We start from the raw sequence: 17,367 nt of genomic DNA, 5'->3' as shown, positions 1-17,367 counted from the left end.
AACCACTGTGCACTTTCGGTATCACCTGCTGGTCGACCGACAAAACAGTGCTGGTTCCAAAATTTCCAATGAGTGAAAACTAAATGACTCATAGGGAAAAAAAAAAAAAAAAAGGGAGGAAGGCCTATGGCATAAGTAAAAATATAAGCAAGCCCCACATTTAAGTCTCTATCTAAAAGACAATACTGTGGTATATGCTTCCAGCTGTGTAACAGAGTCTACAGTCAAATACAGCCCTTAGGAAAATGGCAATTAACTATTGCTTCATAACTAATGACCTAAGGCCTATTTCCCCATTGTTTAATATTCAAGCTAATCATGGAGAGAACTTTTTAACACTCTCCAATGAATCATTTAAAGTGGCATTCTGATAAAATGTTATAATTTTTACACTTCATATCAATCTGAGGACATCAGCAGGATTTTTTTCACAACCTTTACTACAGTCAGCACCAGAGGAACAGCAGTAACTTTGAGATATAATAGGAGATCCATTTAAGGGAATGAACTGGGCATGAGGCAGTGGAGATCGATTTTGTACAGGCCAGTCCAGGACTATGTCTGAGCTATTCAGACAGCAATCAACTACTGTCCAATTCTCAGAGCAATATTGATATGATGATTCTAGAGAAAGCAACTCAGCCAGAAGTGGAAAGGCTTACCACACACACAAAAAAAAGGTGGGAGAGAGGTGGTGGATTACAGCTAAAATGATGATGTATAAAAGACCCAGAAAAGCCTTTTGCTTAAGACCGAGATATTTGGTATCCAAAAGTTATTTGGGCAGTACCCGTGGCTAAGATGGCAGAAGAGCAGCACTGTACCCATAACTATCAAAATTACGAGGAAAAAAAAAAAAAAAACTATTGCCACTGAAGAAATATTAATAACGCTGTTCTATGCATGAACATCCTCAGCTTCAAAGAAACTAGTCTGTTGCAGGTTTAAAGCTTATGTTTCTCTAATGAACCAACAGATGTCAAGAATGATATTGAAGTTTTCACTTACTTTGATCACCAACATCTGTAAAATCAAAATGGTCAGCTGATATAACAAAAAGCAATTTATTTAGAATATAAAAAATGTAAATATTCATTGAATAAAATATTTTACCTCTGCTCGTTGTGTTCGAGGCAAAACAGCTGATTTTTCAATGGCATAAACGTCCACCAGGTACAAACGTACTCCTTGCTCCCTGTCCAAAATGGCAGCAGTCTGGATTACACCAGTATGTCGCCCAATGGTAAAGAGACGTCCAAAACTTTTGTCTTCACAACGGACTGAAACTATGTAATACTCCACGAGGGCTTCAGAACCCCTTGGACTAGCTGCTTCTATGGATATTACATTAGTCCCAATTGGCTCTCCTTCTTTTAAAATAGTAATATATTTTGGCTGAGTAAACACTGGTCCATCAAGCCCTTGCAGAATGACAGTCATTTCAGTGGTTGATTTCCTTCTTTCAGGGCCAAGGTCTGTGGCTGAAACTATGAGGTTGTAGATGAGCTGAGAAGGCACCAAAGCTGCAGCCACTCTTAGATCTCCACTGTAACGATCCACAATAAAGGTTTCAGTGTCCCCATTGATTATTTCATACTCAACTTCCCCATTTGCTCCTTCATCAGGATCAGCAGCAACAATTGTAGTTAGGACTGAACCAATCACAACTGATGGGTCTGCAGCGAGAGCATTTTGTGATATAAATGTAGGAACATTATCATTTTGATCTGTTACTAAAATGGTTACATTCTTCAATGCAAATCGTCTGGATTCTACAGGGACAGCTTGATCAGTGGCTTTCACTGTTAATTCAAAGAGATTAGCAAATTCACGATCTATTTCACCATTTGTAAATATTGTCCCTCTGACTTCATCTATACTAAAATGGTTGCCTCTTGGCATCTGTTGAATGATTGCATATGTTAGCTGCCCATTAATATCTGCATCCGGATCATGAGCAGTCACAGAAATCACAGAACTACCAACAGGAATGTTCTCAACAATAGATTTAAAAACATCCCCAGGAGGAAAATAAGGAGGGTTGTCATTAAAATCCCTAACATGTATTACCACTGACATTGTAGATGACCGAGGTGGCCTTCCTTGGTCTTTTGCTGTTATGTTTAGTTTATACAACGATTGTGTTTCAAAGTCCAATTTTTTTGCAAGAAAAATACTGCCAGTGTTGGGACTGATACTAAAGGTTCCATGGTTATTTGTCCCTGTAATGCTGTAATGAAGGTCAGCATTGTCACCTGAATCAGAATCGGTGGCAGTGACAGAAGATACAAGTTCACCTATTCTCATATTTTCTAAGACATCTACAAGCAAAGTAGATTTAGGGAAGGAAGGACTGTTGTCATTTTCATCCAGTACATCAATGCTTAATGTGCAAGTTGAGCTTAGGGAAACTGTCCCAGAATCTACTGCTTGGATAATAAGTGAATAAGATGCAGTAGCTTCATGGTCCAGTTTACCTATTAATGTTACTTGACCAGTGCCACTGTCAATTGTAAACTGGTGTTCTTCATTTCCTTTAATTACTGAATAGTGAATCAATCCATTACTACCTTCATCAACATCTGAGGCAGAAACTCTTAAAACTTGTGTTAAGTTTGCTGCTAATTCTGATATTGTAGCTTGATAGAGATCTTTTAAAAATTTGGGTGCATTATCATTGATATCCTTCATGTAAATTTGCACAGTTGCCTGATCCTTTAAAGGTTTTGGCAACCCTTGATCTGTTGCTATTACTGTAAGACTAAATACTGCTGCTCCCCTTTGCCTCATAAGAGTTTCCCTGTCAAACTGATGAGTACTTGTTATTTCCCCACTTATTGTGTTCAATTCAAAATCTGGCTGCATATTTTCAAATGAATACCTGACTTCACCATTTTGTCCAAAGTCTTTATCTACAGCACTTATTTTGCCTACAGATGATCCACCATTCTGTTCCTCTTCAAAATAAAATACATAATTGGTACTGTTAAACAATGGTCTATTATCATTTACATCCTCTAAAATAACAGTAACATTCACAGTAGCACTAAGTGGTTCCACTGCTCTATCAGAAGCAACAACCAGGAGAACGTATCTTTCTTGAAGTTCGCGGTCCAATTCACTCTTTATATACAGCTGGCCATCTGGGAATATGCCAAAGGCATCCCCGGAATTTCCTTCAATTATACTATAAGCTATTTCACCGTTTGCTCCTGAATCCCTGTCAGAAGCTTGCACTTTAAAGAATCTGGAATTCACAGGCTCAGACTCTGAAATGGTGACTTCATAGGAAAGTTGATCAAATACTGGTGGGTTATCATTTACATCATGGACGGATACAGTTAGAATGAAACTAGAAGAACGCTGTGGAACTCCCATATCTGAGGCCAAAATTTCCACCTGGTAAGAGCCAGCATTTATGTCAAGTGGCCCTATTAAACTTATGGCACCATTTTGTTCATTGATAGTAAACAGGCCCTTAGGATTCTGCTTAAGGCTGTACATGACCATGCCATTGACATCTTCATCAGGGTCAACAGCTTTGGCTTGGAATATGGTGTGCCCAGCTTTCCAGTTCTCAACCACATTAACGCTTTCCACTGCATGAAGAAAATGAGGGGAATTATCATTTAAATCTTTCACAGTTATATTGACCATGGTATCTCCAGTTATTGCCCCACCACTAGCCACTACTGTTAGCTGGTAAAATGCTTGCTCTTCCCGATCAATTATACTGGCTGTGGTGATCTGGCCTGTCACTTTGTTGATGACAAACATGCCCCTTTGGTCACCTGTTGTAATAAGGTAAGTAATGTTTGTGTTGAGGTCCATTGTAGAAGCAAAAACTGTGCCAACATGATAGCCAAAGGCAACATTTTCAAAGACAACAAAGCTGTATACACCTTGGTTGAAAACTGGGGGGTTGTCCTGAGTGTCCAAAACAGTGATAGTAACTATGGCCTGGTTTTGGGACTGGAGGTTGCCACCATCAGTGGCCACTATTTGCAGCTGGTAGGCAGTCTTTTCCTCCCTATCCAGGGCTATTTTTGTGGTGATGACCCCTGTCTGGCCATGGATCTGAAACCTGGAGTTATCTCCAGCTGAGATACTGTACTTGATTGTCCCATTAGGCCCCAAGTCTGGGTCAGTGGCAGAGATGGTAGTAACATAGCTGCCTGTGGGTTCATTCTCCTGGATGTGTGCAAAATACTGGACCGGGTAAAACACAGGGCTGTTATCATTCACATCCAGCAGGCTCACATTGACTCGGGCTACCGAAGAGAGAGGAGGAGAGCCCAGATCAGTGGCCAGGACCTGCAGGGAGTAATGGTCCTGTTCTTCCCTGTCCAACTGCGAGATGGTACTGAGCTTGCCTGACACAGGATCCAAGCGGAAGACCCGGCGGGGAGCCACCAAAGGGCCAACTGCTGTCACTGATGGCTCAGCCTCCTGCAGGGAGAAGCGCACTGTCCCATTGTCCCCCAAATCCCCATCGGTGGCACTCAAGACCAGCAACTCAGTTCCTGAAGGGGAATTCTCAGCCAGGGACACCTGGTAGCCATCCGGCTGGTTGAAGAGAGGTCTCTGGTCATTGACATCCAGTATGGCCACCACCAGCTGGGCATAGGAAAACTTGGGCTGCACCCCTTGGTCACGGGCACTGATGTTCAGCACCACCTGTGAGGCTGACTCTCGGTCCAGCCCACCAGAGGAAGCCATGCCAATACCCGGGACACTGGTTCCGGAGCCAGCAATGCCAGTGGTGGTGACCAGGCCACTGTGCTCACTGATGCAGAACCAGCCCAGCTCATTGCCAGAAACAATGCTGTATCTGAGGTTGGCATTGAGACCAGAGTCACGATCGGTGGCACTCAGACCCTTCACATAGCTGCCCGGTGGTACCTCCTCACTGATATTAACCCGATACACAGACTGTCCAAAGACAGGTGGATGATCATTGATATCATTCACAAAAATCACCAGGCTGGCCACCGAAGAGCGGCTCACTGGGGCAGCAACTGCCCCTTCTGGAGGTACAGAGGAAGTGGGGGAGCCAGCTGGTGGCGGGGGGGCCCCGTAGTTGTCAGCCACAGCCACAGTGAGGTTGTATGTAGGAATGCGTTCCCGGTCCAGTGCCGCCGCTACCTTGATGAGACTGAGATTTGGCACCTTACTGCTCTGCACCTCAAAATGACGCTGCTCATTTCCTCCAAGGATTGACACAGAGATGTTTCCGTTGGCAGCAGGAGAGTCAGCATCACTCACAGTTAGCAGTGCCACCACTGTGCCAGGTGCCGCATTCTCATCCACTGATGCAAAACGGGAGGTGGCTGGGAAGTAGCGGAATTTCACCCGTGGCTCGTTGTCATTCACATCAAGGAGTCGGATCAGTGCCTCAGCTCGGCCACTCAGCGCCGGCACCCCCCGATCTGTGGCCTGCACGGTTAGTGAGTATTGCCGCCTTGTCTCATAGTCCAGAGGCTCCCGGATACGTATCACCCCACTCTCCGGATCCACCTCAAACGGGATTCCCCCAGCCCCCTCCCCACCACCACCCTCAGTCCCTTCCAAGCGGTAGTGGATGTCAGCATTGGTACCTTCATCAGCATCAGCTGCTGCCACCTGAAGGACACTGGCCCCAACTGGCGCATCCTCAGGCACCCGGGCCTGGTAGAGAGCTTGGCTGAAGATGGGTGGGTTGTCGTTGATGTCCTGCACAGTGACATTAACCTGCAGGTATCCATGCCGTCGTGGCTCTCCCTTGTCCTCCACTTGCACCAGCAGCTGGTAGGTGGGGGTGGCCTCTCTGTCTAGGCCACCCCGAGAGACCAGGTGCAGAAAGGCACCTTCCCCACTGGGATTGAGGGTGATGGTGAGCTGGAAGCGCCCCTCCTCATTGCCAGCCACGATGCGGTAGGAGCTGTGGTCCACGCCATTGGTGCCACTGTCAGCATCGGTGGCGGTGTCCAGAATAAGCTGGCGGCCGCTACCTGTGTCCTCCTTGAAAGTCACCACAATGGAGGGGTCTGGGAAGACAGGTGCATTATCATTCAGGTCCAGCACCAGGACACGCACCTCACTAGGATAGGTGGGCTGGCTGGAGAGCACCACCAGGTCCATCACGTCACTGGCCAGACTCTCTCGGTCGATGGTGGCACGGGTGTGCAGCGCCCCCGAGGTGGCATTGATGGAGAAAAGGGCATGGTGCTCACTTAGGCGGTAGGTGAAGCCTGGGCGGGTGACGATGGTGCCCACCCAGGTGCCCGGGAGCTGCTCCTCCAGCACCTGGAAGACCTGTCGGGGCTCAGTGGAAACGTGGAGAGGCAGCAGCAGAAGCATGGCGAAGGGGGGCAGCCAAGACGGAGAGGGGCTGCCTGCTGACAGGAGGCCCATGGTGCTCAGGCGAGGGGTGTGGAAACCCGGCCACCCCTCCCGAAAAAAAAAACAAGCACACAATCAACGCAGGTCCGGCAACGCCAAAGCGACGGGGAGTCTCAGGAAGGCAACCAAATCCCCATCAGCAAAGCCATCCAGGTGGGGAAGAGCGGGGGATCATATCCACAGCGCCGCCCGCCTCTCCCCGCCTCCCGCGCACGGCTCGGCCAGGGCAAGGGGCGGCGGGGCGCTGAGTAGCGGCTGCTCCCCTCGGCTGCAGAGGGAGGGGTCTGCGGCGAGTTGGCCGGGGGCCGCCTGCCCGCCCAGCGGCTGTGCAGCACGCAGCTCCTCTCCTCGCGGGACGGAGTGACAGACCCCGGCGGGGATGGAGTCCTGCCCGAGGCAACTTCCCCGCCAGTCACGCCGCAGAGCGCAGCCGGGCTCCTCGCCGCCCGCCGCCGCTGGGAAGAGCCCCGCCGAGTGAGTTGCCCCGCGGCACCCCGGCCACGCTCATTCGGCGGCGCGGCTCTGCCCCTCCCGCTCCTCCTGCCGCCGCCGCGGCTGCTCCGGGGCTGTCGGGGGGCGCAGGCAGCGAGCGGCGCCTCTCAGCATGGTCAGCTCGGCCGGCGGCTTCGCTCAGTTGTACATCCCCAGCGCTGCAGCCCGCCTCCGCCGCGCCGCTCCGGGCTGGGCAGCCGGCAGCCGCAGAAGCCCCGCTCCTCTCACCATGCCAGGGGCGGGGGGCTGTGTTGGGGGGGGGGCACCTACAGTCTCACAGCAAGAGCAAAGCTGTCCGCGCGCCCCTCTCCAGCTTTGCCCCGTTGCCCCCAGGCTCCGGCTCACTTGTAATCCACAGCGCGGGGCTGGCCCCCGGAGCGGCTGGGGGACAGCTCCCCGCTGGCTTGCAGCCCTGCGTGCAGGGCACGGCTAGAGCGGCTGCCTGCCCCGCGCCCACGCAGCGCGCAGCCCAGAGCCACAAAGTTTGCTCCCTACTCATTGAGCTCTTCACTCTTTACTTCCAGCCCCGACTCCCCCCCGATCTCCAATTGGCCTGTTACCGACAGCCCCCTCCTTCTCGCCCTGCCATTGAGCCTCGGCGAGAAGAGTCCCCGCCTCCCCTCCCTAGATGGAGAGCTCAGCTTCCAGAGCCTGGCTGCTGGCCCCCTTTGGGTGCCAATCACACCGCCACGGCTGGAGGCGGGGGTCCTCCCTCTGCAAGCGGCCGGCCGGCAGCACTGGAACAAGGGGGCGGGGGCGGTTGATTAGGTTTGCAGGGAGGAGCGTTAGGTTGCTATAATAATAAATGAGAAAGGGATTAGGTAAAGCGCGTCTGGGAATGCGGTGCGCAGATTTGTATTAACTCGTTCATCCCTTTTGGCAGCAAGCAGGCTTCCCAGTGTTTCCAATAGTGTAAACTTTGCAGCAGGCTTTCTGTCAAACTCCGCACACCGACCCATCCCCCCGAAGAGAAAGCTGCTAATCGCATATACTCTGTCACCCCCCATGCATGTGTTCCCTGCACCGCAGGTCACTACTTCCAGAGCCCTTCACCTCAACCCATCCTGATGCGACAGTGCTACAATCCCTGGTCTGGATCCTCGCAGATCCACCCAGTATTTGCCCTCCTTCCCGCAGATTTAGATCACTAGTGATGCAAGGAACATGTTTACACTTGGCTGATCAGACAGCAAGGGTGAAAAATGGTGACACTTTTTTTTTTTTTTTTTTCCAGGAGGGAGGGTATAGTTGCCTATATAAGATAAAACCCATCCTGGGAAGCATGGACATTCCCCTTTTATTTGTTGGTAGAAGGAGAAGATAAACGTGTTCCCCATTTAACCAGTGTAATTGGTGGAATCGGGGCCAAACATTGGCCTGATGCAGGCTCTAGATCCTAGGTCCAAGTATATCTGCAATACTCCTGTGATGTGATGCTATACAGTTAGGGGGGTTGGGCCAAAATTAGCCAGGATCCACATGCCAGATCTTGGGGGGTTCCGCGCTGCCGTGCTGGGATGCATCAGGCTCTGAATTTTAGTGGTGCAATGAGAGTGGCTTGTTTTCTGTTGGGGGCAGGTATCAAAAATTGGTTGAATCCAGTGAGATCCAAGGACCAGAGCTAAAGGTTTTATGTGCTGGTGCTGTGAGGGATGTGTCAGGGCCTGGGTTTCTTTTGATGCAATAGAGCAGATAGGTTTGTTCTCCATTAAGCTATGAAATGTGGGGGAGTGGGGCCTAGAACAGGATCCAGCTTTTATCCTTTTCCTTGAACAATTATTTTTCCAAGTCATCGGAGAGAGGGAAACCCCCTATGAAAATACATTTTGCAAGGAGCTTGCCTTTTTTGTAAGCAATGTATTTTAATAGTCATATTAACAACATTTTGGTCCCCAGTAAAATAAATTCAATTTTAATTAAAAAAAAATCTGAGCAATGTAAATGGAAGTTATGCTAAAACAAGGTGATTTACAAAGGTGTGTCTATTCTTAAAAACAAAAATGATGGGGCCACAGGCCTGCATTTCTTTGTTTAAATGAAATCTTTAGAAAAGCAAGGAACAATCTGCAATCAAGTTATTTTTATCCTCAAGAAAATATTCAGCTATGCAGCAACAAACTTCTAAATAAATCAAGTGGATGTTTAGGATATTGTGAATTACACACAGCAATTAAGATTTAAGTGTCTGCATTTCCACCCCCTTGACCCTCAGCATGTTTGTACCTTCATATGCAGATTAGTCACCAAGCAATGACTGGAAACCTCAACTACTGTACAGGTAAAGAGTGCCCTCTAGTGTTCTTTCGTTAAAACAGATTTTAGTGCATTGTCTATTACATCAAATTTTATTGGAAGAGTGGAAGGTTCCTATTACAATGCTATTTCCTCTTTATTGTCTTGGGATTGCCACAGGGGGAAAAAAGGGGGGGAAAGATGATTTGCAGGAACCTATGAATTGCATCTTTTTGGTTAAGGTGTAATTTCTATCCAACGATATAAAGAATCTTGGCTCAACAATCACTCTCTCTCAAAACACAGGTGCCAAAAGAAATTTATTGGCAGCCGTAGTCTCTAAACTGTCTGTAATATTGGTATAGGTATCAGGGCATAACAGCATAGCCAGGAATTAATAAAGTAGCAAAAACATTTATAATTTATTAAACACTTTAGTGTAATCTGTTGACCTATGAACCAGGCAGCACTATCTGTCAACTGCTATCAGCTGCAAAGGTCAGTTCACACAAACTATGGTAACATATAACCCTTCTGTTATGTGCTGTCTAACTGACTACCTGTCTAAATAAATACCAGTCAAGCTTCAGTACTTAAAGTCTCTTTAATTAATAAACAACCTGAATGGTTACCAGATGTGTTTTCACCTTGTTGATAGCAACTAAACCTGTAAAATGACAACTAAGCCAGTAATAATAAACATATTGTTGAAAGAAAACAGCAGCCACATTGTTTTTTGGCCTTTCCCTCTTAAGAAGAGTAGCAAAAGTTGGGAGAAGGATTAAAAAGGATAGAAGTTAGGTGAAAAGAAATAGGGATAGAATACTAATAATGTGACATCCAAGGAATACTGTTAGTCCCACTTAGTATGATGATACAGTGCCAGAGGTGGTTTGTTATGTTGTTTTCCCATGGCTGAAATGAAAGAGGGGGATCAAATATAAATGTTAGCAAGATTCTTGGCTGGCATTCATTATTGAAGAAGAAATAGTTGGCCCTATTCCTGGGTGGTATTGCGACCAAAAATAAAGAGATAGTGCCAGTCATTAATTCCTGTGTATCTCCTTTTCTGTTTTATGGCTGAGTTGGCATCTGGCATAGTCTGGAAGAGCAACACATACTTGGTCATGGTCTTTATAGATTGGAACTCTTGAGGTAGAGACACAAGTTAACACCAAGTAAAGGGGATTGTGGATAACTGGATTTGATTATTGCATCTAGCTGAAGTCCTTGTTTGGCCACTCAGTATTTTTTCTGGTCTTAGTGTAGGTAGCTTTACAAATTGTGACACTCTTCATTGTTGCTATGATCCAGCCACGAGTAGGATGAGCTAATTAAAAATGGGTCACAAGTCATGATAAATATAAGGCCATATTTAATGCTATCAGCTCTGCACTGGAGATCTTTGAAATGTAGTTTTACTTATGCTTCTCGGATGCCAGTATCAGCCACCTTACCTAATAAAGGATCCACTAGGTCTTTTAAAAATACGGCTTTGCAGATCTACATGACTGTGTATTAGAAGAGTCCCAAGAAGGGATATGGTTTGCACAAAGTATGTGGAATCAGCAGAAAAACAACACTACTATTGTACCACAAAGAAAAAAATGGATATAGGGAGAAAATTATGAACATAAATTAATGTCAGCCTAAGCTAGAATAGCTTGCATTCTTCAGCATCCACCACAGTTTAGTCACTTGAGAATTTTCTCACTGTACATTATATGGGATTTTACACATCTGTCAGCTAAATTTGAATTCCAAATACAAAATATAGCACTCAGAAACATTATGTGGATTTCTGACACCCCCTGGAGGACGTTGGGTCCATAAACTAATGAGTTGTCAATATAATATTTTATGTGTGACAGACACAGTCTTGTTCTAATGTTGTTCATATTTTGTGTATGATTACAGTTCTCACTTTCCTCTGACTAGTGCTCTGAAATGTTAAAAAATAAAAATACTACTACTATGCATGCATTAAGTTCAAAACTATATATCTAACAATTAATTTGTCATTAACTTTTTAAATGTCATACCTGTGGATGAGCACAATGGATACAATTTACTTTTAATTGCTTTACACTGCCAGGTCTGAGCAAAATGGAATGGAAATTGCTTATACAAAATGTGAGACAGTAATTCAGCAAAGTGCAACTTATTATACCTGGGCTATCATTCCACAAATATGCATTGTTGTCGCTCAGTTTGATAAATTATCACATCTGAAAAATGCCTCTCATTTGACTGACAGTATTTAGAAGCATATTAATTATCTTACATTAAGGGATTGAAAGAACAATAGATTGTTGTATGGAGAAAGTTTGTATAACCTTTTTGTATCCCTAGATATTCTAGCAACTCAAAATTAAATAATAATGAAACATTTAAGAATTTCAAAGTTGTTTGTTTCTCAGGATTCAGCACTGACTCATTTTATTATTTTTAAAGATTTAACAAAATGTTTATTGAAAACCATAGAAATAAGGTACCAAATTTTAATTTACCAAAATATGTGTTTTCAGTAAACAAAAAATATTGATAACCATTTTGATAATGGTTCTCACAACATGCTTAGTAACTATTTCAGTTAAAATTGGTGTCTCAAAATTAATTAAAAATAAAATGTTTTGAAAAAAATCAACAATTTTACATAAAATGATGACAAGGGAAGTCAGAGAGTTTCAGATGGAAAAGCAGCAGGTAACATCACAGCAACAAAAGATACTGAGATGGGAACATGCAGGTTTTCAGTCAAGAGGAACAAGGCAACGCCTTCACCAGGACATGAGGCGGCACAGGAGTGAATTACTAAAGGCCATGGATGATCAGGCCTGCTGGAAATCTGGAAAGTATGTATTTAAATGGGATTGTCTACTGATTAAAACTGATGTTGGACAGATTGGTGCAGAGAACAGTGACAAAAGCTGTCTACCAGCAAATTCTAGGCCACCATGATATCTGCCTGACATTGGAGGGAGTAGTATCTATCTGCCTGGGAAAGTTGAGAGAGTCTCATGTAATAGCCTAATTGATACTGAAGTACAAGTTTTGTGCTATCTGAAAGGCTACAGAAAGAAGCTTCCAGGGAAAGACCACAGAAATTAACTCTCTTCTGTGGGGTGAGCAAATGACCAAAAAACAAATGGAATGGGTGACTGGCAAGCCAATGCAGACATTGACAACCTTAAATTGAGACGGAATTTTATTGTGACATGAGAGTCTGATCAAGGGTCATTGTTTAGGACTGATTTTATGATGAAGTATGGAGTTAATCTTAATATGGGGGATAAAATATGCAGTGTAACTGGAATGATGCCACTGGAGTATGTAAGGTAGCTGTGGCAGAGGATGCAATAATCCTCTCAAGGGTGGAAGGGGTAATTCCAGCCTAAGTAACAGGTACAGCAAATAATGACAGACTAGAGAACATTATAGAACCCTCTGATGAGACATTGGGACTTGGTGTCTTGTTGCTTAGGACTTGCTTATTGTCTTGAAACCACCAAAAAAAAAAAAAAAAAGAGAGCAATACTGCTCCTGATAGCTAATTTAGTGACAGAACCTCTAATTCTAAAGCAGTGCAATAAATTAAGGGAGGTGCCTCCTTTTTTCTGGAGAGGAGGGAATAGTAAATGAAAACACTGAGAAACCAAGTTCTGACCACCCTATCAAAATGGGCCCAAGACAAGAGCCCATACATTCCCAATTAGATTGACAAGTTTTATGGAAATGTGGGTGCCACATCCTGCATTCCAGATAGAATCAAGATGGATGCAGCAGTAGAGGCCACTGTATGCTGCCTGTTTGCATATATCATTCCTGAGAGGGACGAAGTAGTGTGTCAGGAGCTGGTGATGAAATAGGAGCAAGACAGAGGATCCTGTCTTACAGCAGATCAAAGGGAGCCTTTTTAGCTATCTGGCCAAATAGCCAGGTTTCAAACAATAGACCAGGGAAGCCCATCATTGCCCTTGTGATAGTGCTCCAGATGTTGAAATTAATACATATGACCAGATGGAGAGACATCTTGGGGTAGAGAAGCTCACAGCTATGTACCGTCCACGCTATACTGGCTAGGATGGATCTTCTGGATGTTTAATACATTGGTTCAAGAACAGATCCTTGAGAGCCCCTACTAAAAACACCAACAAAGGATTCTCCATTATTTTTTTTTTTGGAAATCTACCAGTTAACCAGTTCTTAATCCATGGAGCTTCTGTGGAGCTATGCCAATTTATACCAGCCAAGGATCAACCCTTGATGTGCACTGTAAACATTTTTTTCATTATACTGCTTTCTTCTTATTGAAGAAACAAATGTTTTCCTCATCAGTCTTCTAGCCTGTGTTCTAGGAACCTTTACCACAGAAACTAGCCTTGCCATTGCTCTCAAAAAACATCATTTGATAATTAGTTTTTGTTAAAGCCTACCTTACATGTTTCAATGCCAGCCCTAGTCGGCTTGTTTTATTGGCTAATAAAACCCAGCAGAGGTGATATTTGTACGGTCTGGTATTTTATTGAAGGTGCTGAGACAGCTGAATTCTTTCAGAATTGTGGATGTCTTCAAAGTGGTCTCAGAGATCAGCTTTCAGGCAGAGTTTGTTACAAGTTAATTTTAGAATCTGTTTCCTCAGAAGTGTTACTTTAGACCTTAGACTAGCATGGTAATCAGAAACTCTGGGTCCTGTAATAAAATTGTGAATTTCCCACTGTAGAGCTTGATGGAAAGTCTGGATTTTTATTAAAAATATGGTTGCAACATATGAGAATTCTCACCTTCTCTCACCACCCTATATTCAATCCCTTAGTTTCCTAGGTTGCTTTTTTACCACCTGTCTATCTGGAAAAGAATGATGGGTCGGTTTGGTTTTGGTGTGGGATGGGGTTGAATTTTTGTTTTGTCTTGCCCCCACCCCCATTTCAGAGAGTTTTCTCAATGGCACTGCAACATCTCCAATTTTGATCAATGAGAAATTCTAATCAGCCCTCTTCTGTTCTTTTCTTCAGATACTTCTGTGCTGATTCATTTTTAGGTATTGCATTTTTAGTTTGAATCATTGTTTTGAATTGTAGTGGGGGCAGTTACTAGATTGCCTACATTTTCCTGACTTCTGTTTTGATGGCATATTATTGAAATATCAGTAGATCATTCCCCTCAAAGCCTAATCCAAAGGCTCTTGAAAACAGTGGACACCTTCCCCCCCGCCCCGCCCCCCCCAGCACTCTCCACCCAGTTGATTTCAGTGGGCTTTGAATCAGGCCTTTATATTCTAAGATGAGGCATGTACCTTGTCTGATGGAAGTAAGTATTTTCTTTACAGCTTAACCCAGGGCAATAGCAAGGATTATAATATAGCAGCGAATTCTGGTTGTTCAGTACTATATTCAGATTAGCTGATTGGGGCTTTTGCTATTATACTGTATATTTAGCAACACAGTAAAAACAAATTCCAAACTTGTATGTTATTTTGACTCTCAGCAACAATACACAATCAGGTATGGAGACATCTGCTGTTATTGTTTTTTCCTGCTAAATAAATTTATGGTTAAGGTTACATTGAGACTTCCAGTATAGCCCACTGATCTCAGAAACTTCTGACAAATACTCTTGTGGGGGTGAAACTTTATAATGACCTGCATACAGAGGATCTCTGAGCAAGCTGAAGATGAGGGTAATGATCTCTACTGGGCATGGAGCATAAGAACAGTTACTCTGCTGCCAGGAAGCATGCGTGCCCATACACAGAAGACATTTTGGGTTATTGGGCTGCATAGTAATAAGCATGCTGGTTATGCCCTCTGTCCCTCACCCTGTCCACTATACAAACTCGAGATAATCCACAGAACACAGGCAGTACAGCCCTCCTGTGTAGGTCCTCTCCTTAAGTCTTTTCCACGTCATGCAATAGAGCCAGCGGGAGTCTATGCATTTAGGTCCTACTGTGACTACTGGGAAGGAGAGGTATAAACACAATGTTCCCCTAGAAAATTATATATTATAATACACACATTTTACCATCTAGCCAGATAGAATGTTTTTATTTATGCTATATTCAGCAATGTTAACTAACATTTTCATTGCTCTGACTTGTGCTTTTAAATTAGTATTATTAATTTTGCATGCACCAGAGCCAGTTCAGGCTAAGCAAGGATATCAGAATTATGCCTTAGTCACCTGATTCAATGCCCAGGTGTCTTTCCAATGAATTTACTGGATGCTGAATCAGTCCCCTTAGTGTTTTGCATTTAATATACAAGTGGTGTTTGGAAAAAATATTTTTCCAGCTATCTTAACATTCTTTAGGAATATATCAGTTTGAAACCTGTAGTTTTATTTTTTCAACATTTGTTATCTGTTCCAGTATGTTTTTCTTTGTACCCCCTGTCACGACTACAGTACTCAGCAACACTCTCAAGAGCACTCCACTAGTTTTTTAGTTTAAGGCTTTTTTTAATAGCTCATGGCCTGGCTGCTCGTGAAAACCTGTTGAAGTCAGCAACCAGCATGTTTTAAAATGCTTTCAAAAACTTCCTCTGCAATCCAGATACTACGTTCAATGGCATCTCACCTGAAGTCAGATTACTTTCAAATTTCATTTTCTATGAAATAAGTGTAATTGGAAGTATTCAGTTGCTCCTTCTTTCAGAGTGATGAATTTAATTGAGTCCCTGTGACTCATAAAAAATGATTTTATGTGTGGTAGAAGGGGGAAAGTTCTCAAGCTGAAAATCCAGCAACTTAACAAGAAGTTAAATATAAAAACATTAGCAAAATAAAGAGAAAAAGTAATTAACAACAAAAGATGCTTAGTATCACTTATTTTCTCTTTCTAGGGTAAAAATTTTCCATACTGCACATTAGAACTCACTAAAAAAACCTAGAAAATTCTCAAGAAAAATTGCACACTGTTCTAGTCATGATACTACTATTTCTTCAAAATTAAAAATAAGACCTTTCTTTAACACTGAGAACCTAGTAGACTGAGGACCCTGTAGAGTTTGTTATAATAAGATCGTCTCAATAGTGAAATCATCATTTCCCAGATATCCACAAGGCAATATATTCCAGTTGAGTGACGTAATCTCAGATTGATTTACTGATACCTGAGCCATGAACTGAAAGTATTCCTAATGTTTCTTCAATAATAAAAACATCAAACTAAAATCAGTATATTTGCTGTGAATACACGGAGAACATTTCACCAGTAGCGTGCATGTTCTTTGCTACATGTTTTGTCAGAGGGCTAACTGAAAGACTCAGTGCTAATTCAAACCAAGAAAATAATTCCGTTACTATCTATAGAATACTGAACATAGTGGGCTATCTGGGCAATTGCCCTAACCCACCCCAAGCACTGAAATTATTATTTTGGGGAGAAACCTGATTCTCCTTTAGCTGAATGCTAGTGTGAAAACAAGCAGTAACACTCCAATTCTGCTACCCAATATTGTGAGAGCAGATCACAAACAGGATGTACAGGAAAAAACTCATATCTTCTGCATGCCATGGAGAATTACAACATGCTCTCTGTGGCAAGGTGAAGAGGGACTGTGAGGGGAGTATTGGTGTGACAAGTAGGGCAGAGAATACGAGAAAAACCCAGTGTAGAAGGATCATAGCACACAGCAGCTGCTGCTATAACATGCAGTCTGTTGTAAAGGCCACAAAGTAGTGCACTGGTACGGCATAAGTTAGGGTAAGATTCTATTCCCTATTTCCATATAGGTTGCTCAGGCTTTGCACAATGGTGATGAGTTTCTGTGGTACTGTGTATATCTAGTTACCCTAATAATTGTAAAATATGTTTTGAAAAAAGGTAAGAAAGTTCTTGTTCATATAACTATTACCCTTAGAGCTGGGTCAATACTGCAAAAAGTATATTTCTGCACAAATCCATTCTCATTTTTTAAAATAAATTTGCATTGATTGTATTTGCTTTCCACAAATATTCTAGCAAAATATTTTGCTAATAAGAATACTTGCAAAAAGCAAATGTTTTGCTGAGAGCAAATGTTGAATGATATACTAAGCTACCAACAGGATTAATTTCAAACGTTACCTCTGGCATGTAATTTGATATTTATACTATTGTGAAATTATATATGTCATCCAGTCATAGAACAGAAACACCACTAGGTTCATGCCACTAGCCAATGCAGTACACTTGGAATATTTTGAATATTCATACTGAACTAAATGATCCATAGACCAAGAATTATTCACTGAAGAAATTGAAGTACAATCAACTATAAG

The 17,367-nt window shown here is 43.4% G+C and overlaps 1 protein-coding gene across 1 annotated transcript in view; it reads right to left on the bottom strand.

Annotated features, from left to right (window-relative positions):
- FAT4 (FAT atypical cadherin 4) overlaps window positions 1-6,393 on the bottom strand; it is a 229,402-nt gene extending 223,009 nt beyond the window's left edge. The window contains exon 1 of the mRNA XM_077814772.1: window positions 1,114-6,393. Within this exon, the coding sequence (XP_077670898.1) occupies window positions 1,114-6,393 (5,280 nt within the window). The remainder of the gene's footprint in view (window positions 1-1,113) is intronic.
- Window positions 6,394-17,367: the final 10,974 nt, after the last annotated feature.

The sequence above is a fragment of the Eretmochelys imbricata genome, chromosome 4 (assembly GCF_965152235.1).
Source record: "Eretmochelys imbricata isolate rEreImb1 chromosome 4, rEreImb1.hap1, whole genome shotgun sequence".
NCBI lineage: Eukaryota > Metazoa > Chordata > Testudines > Cheloniidae > Eretmochelys > Eretmochelys imbricata.
Note: the sequence above shows the minus strand (reverse complement) of the source record. Positions and strands in the feature narration are given on the sequence as shown.